The 17,605-nt window shown below is 37.1% G+C and overlaps 2 protein-coding genes across 4 annotated transcripts; one reads left to right on the forward strand and one right to left on the reverse strand.

Moving 5' to 3' along the window:
* The first annotated feature begins 4,025 nt into the window (after positions 1-4,025).
* On the forward strand, positions 4,026-9,783 carry kdm8 (lysine (K)-specific demethylase 8). Of its 2 annotated transcripts, none has more exons than XM_084398729.1 (7): positions 4,026-4,756; positions 5,801-5,973; positions 6,053-6,185; positions 6,285-6,332; positions 8,662-8,811; positions 8,907-8,999; positions 9,589-9,783. In XM_084398729.1, exons 1-7 carry the CDS (start codon positions 4,307-4,309, stop codon positions 9,751-9,753), a joined length of 1,212 nt encoding a protein of 403 aa, XP_084254855.1. In that variant the 5' UTR covers positions 4,026-4,306; the 3' UTR covers positions 9,754-9,783. The 2 variants fall into 2 exon arrangements, with proteins under 2 accessions (XP_084254855.1, XP_084254854.1); XM_084398728.1 differs by having other exon boundaries at positions 4,159-4,756; positions 5,804-5,973.
* Positions 9,784-11,382: 1,599 nt separating this feature from the next.
* Positions 11,383-16,958, reverse strand: nsmce1 (NSE1 homolog, SMC5-SMC6 complex component). 2 transcript variants are annotated; one of them, XM_084395351.1, is made up of 8 exons: positions 16,830-16,958; positions 16,126-16,264; positions 15,806-15,927; positions 15,531-15,608; positions 12,813-12,959; positions 12,601-12,717; positions 12,194-12,320; positions 11,383-11,775 (listed from the first exon to the last, which is right to left on the reverse strand). In XM_084395351.1, the coding sequence occupies exons 2-8, from the start codon at positions 16,241-16,243 to the stop codon at positions 11,678-11,680; spliced, it is 807 nt and encodes a 268-aa protein (XP_084251477.1). In that variant the 5' UTR covers positions 16,244-16,264; positions 16,830-16,958; the 3' UTR covers positions 11,383-11,677. The 2 variants fall into 2 exon arrangements, with proteins under 2 accessions (XP_084251477.1, XP_084251478.1); XM_084395352.1 differs by having other exon boundaries at positions 16,712-16,845.
* Positions 16,959-17,605: the final 647 nt, after the last annotated feature.

Below are 17,605 nucleotides of genomic sequence, written 5' to 3' on the forward strand. Positions count from 1 at the left end.
TAGGCCTAGTGCATCATAGAAACTAATAAACATAATACAAATATAAATACAATAAAACACAAATACATGTATACACAATAAAACAGAAATAAAGCAGTGCTTTATGTTTTTCAGGTAAATTAACTGTATTAAATATTAATACAGTTTATCTTTTGACAAAACATGATTTTTCTCTTTCACTTTTGTTGTTTGATTAACTTTGGTGACACAAACAGCTGCAGGTATATTGGGTGCTGTCCCTTTAAGACGAATGCACGCATCTAATACCGGTAATGACACGCATCCGTTTTATTTTGACTGCGTTTACGGGGAAACTCGTTGAGACGGACACTGGCTTATTTTTTCGTGCACATGTCTGTTCAAACACAAATAGATAAGACAGAAAAGGGAATTCGGTGTTCACGAACTTCACGTGCTGTCTGCGACTGCGTGGCTCGTGCGCCGACAGACCATCTACATTTGGATGTTAAACATAATATAGCCTGATACAGCAAAGACAACGTCGGCAGAATATTTCGTTCTGTAGGCCTATTGACAGGGGCAATATTTGAAAATCGATAATTAGGCCTATTTTTTAAATTGCAATTATATATGCATTTGTCAAAACGAGAGACTTTCAAGCATCAAAATGTAATTTATTAATATGTATTTGCGCCTTCAATTTTGTCTGAAAACTTCCAACACTCGTGCGTGTCGCGTGAAAAATAGGCGTCGGTTGCGGTTCTATTTCTAGCACGCGGTTTCGGCGCGGCTCGAGAAGTGTGTGTGTCACGCAGGTATTGTGCTCTAACACAAGCTCTAACCAGTTAACATGAGAGCCGACATAAAAACGGACACTCCACGCCACGCAGAGAGAAATGTGATGCAGTGGCATATCCAGAGTGAGACAGAAACACTAGTGGTTCACGCTTGCGCACATACTGCTGGTTTGGCGCGCAGTGTTCTGATTCGCTTATTTCCTATTTACTTGTTGGTGGACGCAATCCAGAATTACTGTTGGTTAAATTATAATCAGTTTTCAGTTATTTTTTAATTGCGTTACATTGTAGGCGTATTAAAAGGAAACTACAAAATGGTGCATTTACTTTTTTCTTTTTTTGTCATCTTTGCTATTGGTTAATTCCCGCTCCCGTCTGCTCCCAAACCATTTATCCTGTACCGTCCAAATCCCGTGATTAATAGCAAAGATGACTCCCATCCTGCAGGAATCCCACGGGAATCCCGTGACCCGTGGGATTCCCGAAAAAATGTCAGCCTCTAGTACACACACAGACATTATATTGTCTATTGATTGTTGATTTTTGAGTTATCCAAAAAAAAACAATGTGCTAATATCACTGATGCACATTCCTAATTATTTGCCAATGCATTATGTTATGTGTTCTGGGTTTATTTTGATGCTGGTGAACCCAAGGTGCTTCATGTACTTTGCCACTGCTATGCTGCAATAAAACTTAATCTTTAAGATCTTCAACGTCCTCATAATTTTTTCTTACAGTGACAATATAATTAGTTTAATCTGCCAATCATCCCTTATAATCATGCAACAAATGAATTGTCCATTTACTGTCTAGAATCGTTAAGGCATACTGGAGCAGTCATGTAAACCATGGTGTAAACAATGAAGACCACAGGTTTCCTCCAAATTTGGGGCAATAATGGAAGCAAGTTATTCAACAGGGATCCCGAAAAGACAAAAACATCATTAAATCAACTAATTAAACCATTCAGAACTTAAAGATGTCACCGATGTGAGGCGTTCATGAACACAGCTTCATGAATCTTTTGTTTAAGTTTTGTTTCAGTTCAACTTCCGAATCAGTTGTGGTTTGGATCGCGTATATTAGGCCGTCCCAAATGGCACCCTAAACACTCACGGTCTTCCTACGAGTCCGCACTTCCACACGTAACGCTGCTTTTTCTGTAAAGTGTTCATGTAGGAGTCAGGTGTGATGCACAACTTTTAGATTGTTGATATTTATTAAAATAAATATGAACTCACGTGGTAGCGAAACATTATGAACACTACATGTACACTTTACAGTTGGTTTTATGACTGTAAGTCATTCTCTTCAAATGCTATTTAAGTTAGAAACGTTAATCCGTGTACAATGTCGTATATGTAACTTTAGAGATAGTCCCTAAATTTGCGAAAATTGAATGTCAAACATCAAGACAACTTCATGGCAGTATATCACTGTGTCGATCTTTGCGCGTTACGTTCATATTCTGAGTCCATCTGCTTCCCTGTAGCCTATATAGTATAATGTACATTCCCAATAAGGTACGAGTTTGGTCTTTTATATCACTGTATTAATAGTCCATTAAGCTACCTTAAGCATTTGCATTTTATATGTCCTGACCGGTCCCAATGGCAGGGGAATCCTGGAGTATGACGAATGAGGGGAATCCTAGTACTGCAGCACAGCGCTGCAATATAAATTTAAGGAAACTAAACAGCCGAGAGAAATATATGTCTGCCTCCGATGGAATGTTTCATCTGTACATAAGCATCGGGGGAATAACATTACAATAATCTCGTTCTTGGTAGAGAAAGCTGCTTACATGTACACAAGTAACCGTGAAGACTTGAACGTAAACACAGCTTTTGTGTCTTTATCAGCTTTTCCGCATATATAGCCTACTGGCCCTGATAATCATACTTACCACTTGCTCCATTTCTGCAAATCCGTTTTTTTGCGAATGAATGACTCTCTCTACCTGTTGCTTTGGTCTTTTGTCAACACCCACTTGCACCACCTTCCAGTGAAGACGACTAACAGCAGGTGGAGATCATGCATCGGTACTCTACTGCTATTCCTTCAGTTCCCGGATGTGAATTTTCCACTGAATTTGTGGAAGTGAATTTGTAAAGCGAAATGAAATAGACCGAAAATTGCCTGTCGAATATTATAGGTTTTAATTTTAAATAGACCGAATATTTTGGAAGTGAAATCTGAAAGGTGAATATGGATTATTTAAATTTTAATAATGAAAATGTGTTTGAAATGTTAAATTGAAATATTAACAGCTTAAATATACAACCATGTTGAATTTCAGCCAATAAAAATGCAAACACTAATACTACAATCAATGCATTAAAATGCAAGCAAGGTTAATGCACGGTTGGTGCAGTTCAACAAGCTTTTTTGTTTCAAATACATTTGACACTAATTTTCTTCCAGGGGTGATGATCTGTGAACCATGATGAATCATGCGGGTTTTACCTGATCTCTGATCAGTTTTATAAAATTGTAGACGTTTTAATGAGACGTTTGTATGATTGAAAGGAATAATAGTTAATCTCTTACTGGCCTGTTTAGCTGAGCCATCCATATTCAAACAAAACAAGTAGAATAATGACATATTATTTAGGCAAATAGGACAACTGGATCAACATATTTTGTTAGTTCTGGAATATATATTTTTTATTATTAAACCCTTATCTGACAACACCGCAATGAGTTACCTGGGTGAAACCAGTGTTGCCAGACATACGATAATTATCGTATTTGTACTGTAATAACTTTGACCTCTGTACGAAAAATATAGGGAGGGAGGGGTCCCATAATGGATCCTTTCAGAATTTTGTGACACTCCAAATGATGGTCGCTGTAATCATAGGACTTCTGTATACAGATCTAGCTGTGGATACAACATCCACCGTCATGATTGTGAGGAGAACGTGAACAAGGGGCATGTTCAAGTTCAAAACGTTGTGCAATGAACGCAGCCATGGTATTATGCACGTCTTTCATCTCATCTCATGTTTACGTCTTCTCGGCCAATCATCATGGAGAATGACTCTCTCTCACGAGCATAAGTTAACGTTCCTGCCTACTGAGTTCGATAGTTTAGCAATAAAGTAATTTGCAGGTCGTGTCAAAAAGTTGTTGGTCTAGATAAATAACTGTATTCTATACGTTTGACTCTTGTACGATCATTTTGAGCTTCTGGTACAATACTTAGACATTTCCAGTCTGAAACACTGAGCGGAACGTTGTTTGTCTTCTGTGTTTCTAGCCGGACATTAAAACCGAGCACACTGCGTGCACGGAAGCTTTCGTTTTAATACCTCTCGTTTTGACATAAATTACACATTTATCACGTTATTCACGCTAGCTGTAAACATTTTAAACGCTGTTAATTGCTTGTTGTAACAAATATGACGTGTAATATATACCATGAGCAGTAGCCTAACGTTAGTTGTTTCTCTCCCTAGCAAGTTAACTATTTTCATGGTCGCTTTTCACCAGATCATCCATTAGAAATCAATTACAGGTGATCTGCAAAAGTGTCTTCTGTCATGGCTTCAATCTGGCCTGGTGTTCGCGCTGTTTTGCCTTCGACAGTGTCTGAATTCCCTCTTGAATTTAGTGAAAAGATTGAATCCAGTGTGTTGAATGTTCTCGAACTGGCCAGAGATCAGCTGTACAATGCACCAGATTGCCCAGCTTCAGCTGAAAGAGCCCAAGTCATTCTAGATTATTCCTGGGAGAAGCTTAACACTGGAACATGGAGAGATGTGGACAAGGAGTGGAGGAGAGTTTACTCTTACGGCTGCTTATTCAAAGTCTTAAGTTTGTGTCATACTAATCCATCACAATACAACATCCAGGAGGCCATTAAGACATGTGACATGAGTTTGTTAATGGGAGCAGCTATCATGGACAACATTCTGCAAAGACTTGTTAGTATCTTAAGAATGAAAATGAAGAGTCCAAACAAAGAGAGGAGTGAAGAACCCTGTTCAAAGGTGAAGTCATCTTTCCTGAAGGGAAATCATTTGTGACAGCTTGATAGTACATGTTTTGTTTTTACTTGCTTTCCCACTGTGAATGGTTTCTTAAAATGTGTTGGGTTGATTTACTCAAGTATGGTGTGTTTCTGGACAGTGTTGTTTTAGCATTTATTAATGCTTTGAATTCGCTTTCATTTTCAGCTTTTTTTTTTTTTTTTTTAATTTTGTGCTTTTGTCTTTTTTTTCCACTTTTTTATATTTTTGTTTAGCTTTGAATTTTCTTTTACAGTTTTAGTAATTGTAGCCTATGCAGTACTTCAACTTAAACTTGTTTTATTTCAGTTAGTTGCCAATGCAATATTTATAATTGTCACTAATTTTTTTTAATGTAATTTTTCTCATTTAATATTTATATTTTATTCTAGCTTTAATTTCAATTAACTAGAATTAATATATATATATATATATATATATATATATATATATATATATATATATATATATATTTAATATATATAGTTTTAGAGTTATTAACACTGTTCCTGGATCAACTTTTTCGAATTGTAAACCAATAAGTAATGTTTTTCCATGAATGTTATTATTTTCCAACTAAAGTATGTATGAAGTTATGGCAGTCTTGGAGGTCCTTGTATAATTATAATAACTTGTATCAAATTTCAGCTATTATTGAACATTTTGATTTTCAATATGATAAAATGTGTGAATTCTTTCAAAAAAAATTTTTTTACATTTTAACATGATACATTCACAATATATTATTTAACTCCTAAAACTGAAATACTGACCCAACCGGGCAAGCAGAAGAGGAATTTGTTTCCCTCTGATGTTTTTTGATAGGGTTTGGTCTGTAATTGTTTAATAATAATAAAGAATATTCCAGAACTAACAAAAGATGTTGATCCAGGATGTGTTCTATTTGGCTAAATCATGTCATGCTACTTTGGAAACCTTGTTCTAATGCTTTGTAATTAATTGGCTTGTATCAGTGTTACATTATTCAGCCATACACTATTCACTTATAAAGCTTCTCTAAAACAGAAGATGAAACAGGACTGTGTGTCCGAGCCTGTAATAAACCCTGCTCAAGAAGTGCCACGGATTCAGTGCCCATCCCTGGAGCGCTTCAGATCAGATTTCCTGGATCCTCAACGCCCTGTGATTATAGAGGGAATTACTGACCACTGGCCGGCCTTCACAGAGCATCCATGGAGGTACTGATAAAATATGCATTTTTAGATTTTATGCTTTAAAACATCTGTGCACTACCATACTGTTCTCTCTTTTTCTAAGCATAGACTACTTAAGAACTGTCGCTGGTTGCCGGACCGTACCAATTGAAGTGGGATCCAAGTACACTGATGAAGAGTGGTCACAAAAGCTCATTACAGTAAATGACTTCATAGACCGCTACATTATAGGAACCGTAAGGCAAATTTCATTGCAAAAGACATTTTTTAAATATTTTTGCTTAGAGAAGCTGTAAAGTTGTCTGTCACTATTATTTTTGGTTATTTTCTCATAGGCGGAGAATGGAGTGGGATATCTGGCTCAGCATCAGTTGTTTGATCAGGTCAGTTGCAATTCTATTTGGTGGCGCTAGATGAGTAGAAACTAGATACTTCACCTTTAACTTTCTCATAATAAAGTGCCACTGTTGTGCTATTTCAAAGGTTTATTTTATTTTGCAGGTCTCCAATATTAGGTTTACATGCATATGAGGTCAAAAACACTTTCATTTTGCTGTAATATAAATTACAGCATCACCTCTTTTCTCACAGTGTCTTAAAAGGTTCGATAAAGGATTCGGTTCCTTTCCGAGAGGCTGCTCTGATTTGTTAGATGGCCCAGTCTGTTGCGATTGGTCTACCGCTTACAGCGAGTGTGCGGAAACAAAACGGTCATTAGCATATCTGAATCTCAGTTCTAGAGGCTTTCCTCAGTGCTTGATGCACAGTGAGTGCTTCTCATTTCTTATTTGTGCATCCTCGCTTCCTTTCTTCACGTCTTAGCCCCACCGCCTTACGATGCAAGGGAAGTATACACCTGTCTATCCTCTCTCATGACTCCTCAGGAAGCTTCCTCATTCTTCATTCCTTCAATTAGAGAATTGAGATGTCCTAAATATCCAAAAATCACTAGAACAATGTTATATATTTTGTTGATTTGTGTACTTACACTATCCCAAATGTTTCTAAGAATGTTTAAATCCAAAGAAATGAGCAGTTTTAACCAGGACACAGACCATGTCCGTGCGTCGCCTATGAATGAAATCATACCTGCGTTAAAGGTATAGTGGAGGATTTTCTTTTTCCGGGTGGATCATCAAGGCTATTGGTCCTCCTAGTTGTCAATCATTCTGGTGATCTGGTGTTTACGTAAGGCCGTCGTACGTGCTCGTCCCTAGGTAGTTTTCGCTTTCTGCGCATGCGCACTTTCAGGTGTATATGTGTGGTGGTGAGCTACGGTTTCAGCCATTCATTGAAGCTCGCCGTTCTCACTGGGTTTTTTCAAAATGTCTGAGGGTCGCAAGAGAAAAAGTGTCTTCGAATTGTATGACAAGAAGAGAAAGGCCTCTGAAGAAAGAAACAAGACCAGAGTGTTTTTGGGAGAATATTTCACACGCTGGCGTGCGCTAAAAGCACAGCTAAAAGGCCCACTGATGCCTCAGTCGCGAAGTTTCTACTCGACAGGTGAAGTTTGGCATGCTATTTGGAGAAATCCATTTAAAATCACTGCTAGTAAAAGTTAATGTAAGCTATGATTAGCAATGCTAGCCCTGGCACAAGTCACGCACCGACAGCAACTTGTAAACAGAGCGTGCACGAGGAGAACTAGGCTCGTGCATGCTCTCTCGTGCACACGTTTAATAGGCGTTCCCTCTCGGGAGCAGGTAGAGTGTTGCGCATGTGCATTTTTTCAAAAAGTGGAGAGGGCGGTTCTTTTCTAAAATTCGGGAAAATCCTCCACTATACCTTTAACACCAAAGACGCTTTAATATATTATGTGTTTTATTAGACAGGCGAGCGACTGTTTGGATACATCGAACGAATCATTGTTATACAGCTCAACACAGTTAGTCTTTTTGTTTAAATCTCGTTTTATTGATTTATCGATCTAGCTCACGGCAGTGTGCAACAAGTGTCTCATATAGTAGCCGTAGATCAAACGCAACAGTAGCATTATAACAACTTTTAACACACTCCAATGTATGATAAAACAGCGCTGCGTTACCCCATGAAGAAGCGGAAGCGGTCTGCAGCATAATAAATAACCTCTGGCGGCGTAAAGTTGCATGGTGTGGCTTTAAGATGGCTTTCATTGATCAGTTTCTGGGTCACGGGCTGGAGGACGTAGGAGCGAATAAACGAGGAGGGATCAATTTGAGTATTGAGAAGCAGCCCTTGATACAATCAGTAATGATGGCGTTGGTTTTACCGCATTAATTCATGTCGACAACACAAAACAAACTCTTCCAGGCCTCAGCTACAACTACAGTGTTTGAGGGCGGGGCAAAGTAGACGTTGTTGGTGAGCATTATGTCAATTTGTTACAATCCTACGTAGGTTTCACGCAGCAAGAATGGAATTACAGACAACTCTTTTTAAGCATTACATGAAAGGTCAAATCCAAAGAAAGCACAATAGGGGCACTGTAATATTAAAAGTGAACGTCTCCAATTACTCTCGTAACCTCGGTTCCCTGAGATGAGGTAGTATTTGGAGGAAGGGGTTTTCCCTGTGAGAGTTAACAAACGCAATGTCGAAGTGAACCGAATCGAAAGGGAACTCTGTAATTTTAGGTTGTTCTATGTCAGTCTTCTCGGACTTGGACATTTACTAAAGGATATAGCATCATGCAAAAGCAATAGCAGTAACTTTGGCTGTTATTCATTCTGATAGGTTCCAGAGCTAAAAGAAGATATTCGTATCCCAGACTATTGTTGTCTTGGAGAAGGAGATGAGGATGACATAACAATTAATGCCTGGTTTGGGCCTGGAGGGACTGTGTCTCCTCTTCATCAGGATCCTCAACAGAATTTTTTGGCACAGGTAAACACGAGACAAATGGTTCATTTGGCATTTGAAAGGCAAGGCTTTTGATTCCCTCTGTTTCATTGCATTCTGCTTTTGTTTTTGAATGTCAGGTGGTTGGAAGGAAATACATCCGGCTCTACAGCCCAGATGAGACAAAAAATCTCTATCCACACCAGTCGCAGTTACTGCACAACACCAGTCAGGTAGAAGATCTACTTTATGACAGCTGAAGTTTCTTGTACATAGCCCTAGTTGTTGTATATTACCAGTAATTTCAATAACGACAACTCTTGAATGTTGCATGAATGCATGTTATTGAATATGGCTATGTTAATGTATCTGGTCTTGGCAAACCAGCTCTGCTACACTGCTGTTGATTATTGCTGTTGCAGAGCAAGTATGGACTTGCCACTGCTAAAAGATACAAAGACACAATTCTGTGAGCAGCATGTAAGATATGCTGCTGCATGAATAGACAAATACATAAATACTGTAGCAGATATAGGCAGGGGGAGGTGGGGGGTCTCAGAGTAAATCTGATTGTGCGCTGCAAGACTAGCAAACAGCAAACAATGAACCAAACTATTTAAAAAGAGCAAGTAATCTCACTGGCTGTTGGATCAGCAGTGGCCAGTCAGCCCGTTACATGCGGTAATGATGTAATTGCTGGCAGATTGCATTTGAAGGACCTATCAGGGTTTCTTGCAGAATTCATGACTGAACTAGATATTTTTATTTTATATATATATGAGAAAACATAAAACATGATCTTTTTTGCTTTACCACCACCAGGTGGAGGTGGAGAATCCAGACCTGGTGAAGTTCCCAGACTTCTCTAGAGCCTCCTATCAGGAGTGTGTTCTCAGGCCCGGAGATGTGCTCTTCATCCCTCTGCAGCACTGGCATTATGTGCGCTCTCTTGAGCTCAGCTTTTCTGTCAGTTTTTGGTGGTCCTGATTTGTACAGAATAAATTGGCATGCTCCGTGTTTGTTGTCTAGTCTTGTATTGTCTTTATTTGTACAAATGCAAAATATATAATCACTTTTAGGAGGAATGTGAAGTATGATAATTTCAATTTTATCACTTTTATAAACGTACCTTAGAGAATAAAACATCACTGGTGTGCATCTTGAGACAAAACAATTGCACTGATGTATTTTAAGATACGCCAGTGCAAATTGCTTTGTTAAATCAGCTTAAACATGCATTTTAGTCTGGGACTAGCTTAAGCCTTGTCTGTGAAACTGGGGGGGAAAATGTTTCAAATGTCCTGCAGGTTTTATGAATGTAAATTTAAGACTTTTTTAAAGAAATTTTTAGACCAAGTAAAAAAGAATTGAAGTGAAAACAATTCATCAATATGTTCTCTAAATGTAAATGTCTAGGGAGAATTGCAATAAATGTTATTAGCAGCACTTAATACAATTTCCTACAGCTGTCCATTAGGCTACTTTTTAATTCGTTTGACAAAAAAAGTACTAGAATATGGAAATAACTTTTACTGTATCTTCTGATTGTGTTGCAAAAAAAAAGCGATGTTCTTTCTGTGGAAGAAATTTAATATGTTCTATACGTGTCATTTTTATATATTCATAGTAATAAGATTAATGTAGTAAAATGACAAGAGGATTGCATGCAGAGTCCCATGATTCTCTGCTACATTGATGGAACAAAGAACTGTTATTAACTCTTGTGAATGTACGTGTATGACCTTGTATACGTGACTTGACAAAAAGTATGACTGAGACAAAGAGCCTTTACTCAATGGTAGTAGGATGCAACAATGTGTTAGTTGTGGGACATGTTGTTCATTTAGCCACTCTGATGCCATAGAGGGAGTCAACTATAAAGAAGGAAGGGTGCCCCCACTCTTTGTCACTCTGCAGGCACTTTGTAATGACTGACCTTTCCTTGCAAGGGAATAAATAATCTTGCAGATATTTGTTCTTGTTTTAAGCATAAACTCAATTTTGTTAGATTTTTCCACTCATTTTTACATTTGCATTTGAAGTACATGTATATTGATTTCAAGATGTTTGTATTGGAAAGACAAAAATACTGAAAAAGATTTTTTTTTTTTGCAAGGCATGCAACATTTAATGAATAAAGGTCAACATTTAAGACCTTTTTAAGGGTTAATATTATAATGTAAAAATATATTTATATTCACTTTGAATATAATTATAATTTAAATATATTTAGAATTTTAACTCATCCCTTTTCTTAAAAATGTTTTAACAGCTGAAATGTGAGGTTTAGCATTTTATACAATTTTGTCTTTGTCAAGACCTATATATTTCAACTGTAAAGTTGTTTAAATTGTAGTTTTTACTGTTATTTTACTGTTTAATGTTACCATAGACATTGCCCTCTCCCTGCTGATATTTTGTCAAGCAATATATTTTATCAGTACATGCAATTCTGCATGATTTGAACTACTGGTCTTGATTTTCGTTCCGTTTGGAAGAAGTATTACTAAATTGAACGGTTAACCACATTCAGAACTTTGCAAATAACATGTATTAAGCAATTTACTGTTTGAACAACTTTCCTTCTAAAAGGGGTATTTGATTGAAAGAACAAAATGGTTCTCAAAAAACTTTATTTTTATCTTAGCAACCATACAAAATGTGCTAAAATGCTACAGCTACAGCAAATATTTCCACATAAGAGCAAAGAAAGAAACAAACGTTCATCTGCATAAACAATTTGATCTTGAATTCAAATTCTAACAACAACAAAAAAAGTGGCATTGAGAACTTATTCAGTAACAATACTTTAATAATAGAAAATACATGTAAAAACAATCTTAGACTCTTAAAAGAAAGCACTTGAAATATCTCCATAACAGCTGCAGCGATGGATCAGCAGGATTTGAGTTTATGACCTTCTCGACCGCCGGGACGTTGTGGGTGCAGTGTTCTCTCTGGATGACGAAGGTAGATTTTGCGAACTCTGTGACTGGAAACGCTGCATTTCTGCAAATAAGAAAGAAAAAGACACATAAAAACGCTGATATCTAAAACCTTCTGAAGTAAACACCTCTGCAGTTATAACATAAGATTGATGGAGCAATTGGGTTGGTTTACCCCAAAATTTAAATTCTGTCATCAGTTACTCATCCTCAAGTTGTTCCAAACCTGTATGAGTTTCTTTCTTCTGTTGAACACAAAAGAAGATATTTTGAAGAATGCCATAGTACATAGTATTTATTTTATTTTTATTTTTTTTCATACTATGAAAGTCAATGTCTGTCATCAACATTCTTCAAAATATTTTCTTTTGTGTTCAACAGAAGAAAGAAACTCATACAGGTATGGAACAACTTGAGGGTGAGTAACTTATGACAGAATTTAGATTTTTGGGTGAACTATCACTTTAATAACAACAGCTCACCTGGAATCTCGTGAGGCCAGAAATCATTGCATGATGGGCAATGAGGGTCACTGCGTGCTCTGAAATATCTAGCAGCACACGGGAGGTGCACCTTGATTCCACATGCTGGGTTTTCACACATTTGGCACTGAAAATAAAAGAAAACATTTTGTTTGCAGTTTCCCATGTCTGAAAATGGCATAAAAGTCAGCCAACTCAAGTCAATTCTATGGAAATACAATTTCAATACATAACTAACAGTAAATAAAGAAATAAAAAAAATCAGTTATTAAGCAAGATAAACATGAGGTATTCCCTTAAATTCCCTACTGCTTGCAGTTGAAATCAAATGATGGAGTTCTAAAGACTGGATTCCCTCAATAAAAAGTTCATGACCTTTACTCGTATGTGTATACACATGTCTATACCTGCAGGGCAATGTTGTGGCACACATGACACACTTTGATGAGATCCTGGTAGATTGTGCGCATATACTGTTCCATCTCCACAACGCAGCGGACACTAAGAGTGTATTCACCGTCTTTCTAAAGTAGCATAACAAAAGAACAAAAGCCCTAAATGCTTTTGAGGGTAGTGAGTTATTTCTAATACTTAATCAAATATATCTGAAAATGTATACCTCATTTAACCATTTGTCCTGGACAAATTTGTTCAAGACATGCTCGGTTTCTTTTTTCTTCAGTTTCTTTGTCCGGAGGCTGTCCGCACAATTTAAAATATCAGTGGAGGAAGCAGAGCCGCTCTCAGAGTCCACAATCAGATCCATCTGACAGAAGAAACAACGGCAGGAGATATTTAAAGAAATAAAGAAATACAACCAACATGTTTTAGTAATAGGATCGGTTATAGGATTTTTTTCATGTCATAATTATTCAACCCCCAAACGCTAAATCACTCACTAGTATGGTTGTGTTAAAACACAACGAAGCCTTTGGGAACTCTTTAACAACACTTCGACTTCATTCACACTGGAAGCCTTAGCGCTCAATTCTGATTTATTGCTCAGATAAAAAAATGTTTGTTCGGCTGTTAAATTTTGTGGAATTGTGGCCAATATCAGATTCGTGTGTGAACAGGTCACAATCCTGAACTGACCCGCATGTGCAAAAGAACGATAAAGATAGCATGCCGCACAGAATTACACCAAAGTAAACATGGCCGTTTCTGAAGTCAGCATTTACGCATTCAATTAAAAGCTGATGAATTTGTGTGCAGGCGATGATGAGGAGACACAGAGAGCATCGTTTTTCCGTTTTTATAAAAGCTCACCGTCCCTCCACTGACTTACGCTGCCGTCTTCCATGTTCACAGAGTGACCAAAGAACTACGGTATGTTGTAAAATCTTCGAAGTGACAAATAAGTGACGTAAAAGTCACAAGAATTTCGATATGCCTGTTCAGACTGAGGTTTAATTGCAAAACATCAGACTTTCATCTGATTTGGGACCACACATGGAAGTGGCCCAAATCAGAATCGAAAAGACCAGATTCCATGTGGTTTGTGCTGTTCACACTGACATGACATGAAAAAACAGATGTCAAGTCACATATGAGCAAAAATTTGGCCCACTTTTGCCTGCATTCTGAACGTAGCCGTTTTACACGACACAAAAACTGAAACTTTTTATGCGTTTTGGCGGTTCATTTACATGACAACAGCATTTTAGGGACCTAAAAATGCACATTTTTGAAATCAGGTTTTGAAAACGATACCGTTATCATCTCCATGTAAACTACAAAAACACGAATTTGTGAAAACGGTGACACCATGCACATGTGTATTAAGTGTATAGTCTATCGGCGTGTAGTGTTTCTTTACAAAGACACATTGCCAACTACTGGCCTGGCAGCATAATGCAGCAATTTTAGTCTTTTTCGCAGATCCGTATGAATGGGGATTGTTTTGACAACGTTATTGTCTGTACGCAAAAAACGCAAAGGAAAAGCTTTTCCATTTTTACGTAAACGTACCCTTAATTAGCTTTAGTTATGTTTTAGTTAGTTATGTATTAACCAATGCATGTGCTGAATTGAAGTAGCAAATATGGTCAAGACAAAAGAGCTCTCACAAAAGAAGTAGTCTTGTTACATCAAAAAGGCTGTGGCTACATGAACATTTCCAAGACACTAAAAGTTCCTAGATACACTATTGGCAGTACTGTTTGAACGTTTAAAATGTACCATAGCAAACCTTCCAGGGCACAATTTCATCAATAAGACAAACTAAATAAGGAGTAAGAGGTTTGAAACCCTTGGCTTACTGCTCAAGACTTGATAGATAAAATGATTTAAGAAGGAAAAAACATTTCAATGCAGAATATAAGAACACAAAACAAGCATTGACCTCAAGCCCGGACACCTCAACGAATGCCACTGTTGACCAAGAGAACATAACAGGATAACTTGAATATGTTAAAAGGAATTTGGATGGACCTGCAGAGTTCTGGAAGAATGTTTTATGGAATGATGAGACCAAACTGGAACTTTTTGGGCCCATGGGTCAGCAGTATGTCTGGCACAAAAAAAAGGTATGACTTATGACCAGAAGAACACCATCCAAAGGGTCAAACATGGTCAGTTTTGTCGCTGTACTGCTTTGCTGCTGCAGGAAGTGAAAATCTTGGCCATGTGACCCGTGTCATGGATTCTTCGAAGAATCAGGCCATTTTGGCAAAGATTATGATGCCTTCAGAACATAAACTGAAGCTTCACTGAATCATTTCACTTTCCAGCAGTTTGGGATCAATCCCAAGTATACTTTCCAAGCAACCAAAGCTTGGTTCAGGGATTGGTCCGGGAATGTTCTTGAGCGGCTTGCCCAGTCTCCGGATTTAAATCCCTTTGGTTTCTGTGCTGCCACTGCCTTCTCCAAATTTCACCAAAGAATATCAGTGAGTTGGATGCTTTTGCACACAAAGAATGGCCTAAGATTCCAGTAGAGAGGGTTGAAGGCACTTACAGGCAACCTTTATTAAACACTTATATAAAGAGTAAAGGTTCTCTACAAAATTTGACTTTTGGGGGGGTTGAATAATTTTGTATATGGATGTAACAACTTTATTTTCCTAGAATCACTCAAGTGTGTAATAATAAACTTTCTATGATGGTTTTCTGATGCCTCTGTTGGAGTGTTTTAATATACATAATGAATGTCTGTGTGTGTGTGTGTATATATATATATATATGTATGTATGTGTGTGTGTGTGTGTGTGTGTGTGTGTGTGTGCGTATATATATATATATATATATATATATATATATATATATATATATATATATATATATATATATATATATATATATATATATCAAATTTCTTTTTTGTGAATAAACGTACCGTTTTTCGGAATAATTCCAGTTCATTATCTGCATAATCAGACGCCATTCTTGTTATGTCTGTCTCGGTCATGTTTACCTGAATAACAGATGAAAAGTATTTGTCATTTCTGTTTTGACTTATACTATAAAAAATATAAAAAATACTATAATGTCACAACTCAAGTTTGTTATGACACTAATACCATTATTAATAAATATGAATAATGCATAAATCAAATATAACATCAAACACATAAATTAAGAAGATGTGTATATCGATTAGATTCAACCAACCAAGGCATAATACTCCAGTCCATTTTCTTCAGACATGCCTTTCCTGATGTACATGAACAAGGGCTGAAGCTGAGCGTTGATGACATTAATGAAATCATCTAATCTGTCTGCCACATAGTGCGCTAGAAATGCAAGAAAGACGCATAATTCAAAGAGGACACTTACCGGTATATACAACTGACATTCAATGTCCAGGTGTGACACACATAAACATCAACAAAAGCATAATCTTGCCTTTAGTGCAGAATAAAAATTAAATAATAAACAAATGATCCAACAGAATTTGTATAACTACATTGCTTGCAGTGTTTTCTTCATACCTCCATGGGTCTCACAGCAGTGTTTGTGTAGTGCTTCAGCCTGAGATGCACTGATGATGCCATTGCTCATCATGGTCTGCAAGAAGCGCCTGTGACTGTCTGCCATTGGTCGGGACATTCTGCTTAATGTCCTCTTGAGCTGAAAAACACATATCTTGATAAACACAATTTCTCAAAACTGCAAATACTGCCCAGGCAAACATGAGTTAAGTTAGATAATATGATTAAAAACTACTGCTGGAGAACCTTGTATTACCAAGACAATACTTAACAAGTTCAACTAAACAATAGTTCAAATATGATGATGTTCCCTTGGTAATGGGACACAGGCAGTCATTTTAAGATCTATTTGACTTAGATGGTAACTTACTTCATCTTTAGGTCTCACCATTATTCTGTTCTCATAGCGTATCATGTTAACGTTTATAGATGTCCGTCTATACATAACAACAGTCTTTCGACCAATTATTTGGTGTTAGTGTGAGCAAAGATTTGTGGTAATATACATTAATTTACATGTCTTCCCAGCACGAATGTACAAAAATACTGCAAGCTCCGAACGAAGATGCGCGACATGGTAACTTACGTCAAATCAAGCGTCCGTTTGTCCGGGCATTAAAACCCGACATCGTAGTCTGACCGAGACAGATTCACATTAATCAGTTATTGTTATAGACTAGAGTGTTGATCTGCGCCTCACATACCTGTTTTCAAAGTTGTGCCGCCGAGCTGTCAATTTGTGCAACATTCGCGCGGTCCCACTAGAAACAATACTTCCGATCACGTGACTTGGGTTCCTACGCGGTGTACACTGCATCCTGCACACTTATCAGGGAAAAATTCGTTCAAGTCAAGTCACCTTCATTTATATAGCGCTTTTAACAATATAGATTGTTTCAAAGCAGCCTTACACATGACAATAGGAAATTAAAGTAACAGAGATTGTTTTCTCTCGAATGAAGTTATTGTGCAGCTAAAGTTAGTTTTGATTGATTCACTTCCGTCGCAACGATAGTTATTACTCAGGGGCCGCTAACACGACACCGTTCTAACAGAAAACCCTTAACGCGCTCCGGCTGCTCATTCACACAACAACAGAACGCAAACCTTGAAGGTTCCGAGGTGCAAGCGTTGAAAAAAATCTTTAGGTTCACTTGGGATCAAACACGACAGACAACACTTGAGTATGATCAAGACGAAATATACTTGCGTATAGCCTACTTATAATATACTATCACCCATCAAGTATAGCCTATATTATCATAGCCTATATTTTATTTAATATAAATCATAATAATTTAGTGACAATTGACAGTAGATCTGAATAGGCCTATATGAAGTAAAATGTAACTATTAGGCTTATTTACAATATGTTTTGCATACTATTACTTTCTGAAATATAAAAGTTAGCATTATTAAATTATTAAATTAGTTAGAAATATAAAACTTTATATATATATAAAAAAAACAAAAAAACATT

Source organism: Rutilus rutilus (genome assembly GCF_951802725.1).
Source record: "Rutilus rutilus genome assembly, chromosome: 1".
In the NCBI taxonomy this organism is placed as follows: domain Eukaryota; kingdom Metazoa; phylum Chordata; class Actinopteri; order Cypriniformes; family Leuciscidae; genus Rutilus; species Rutilus rutilus.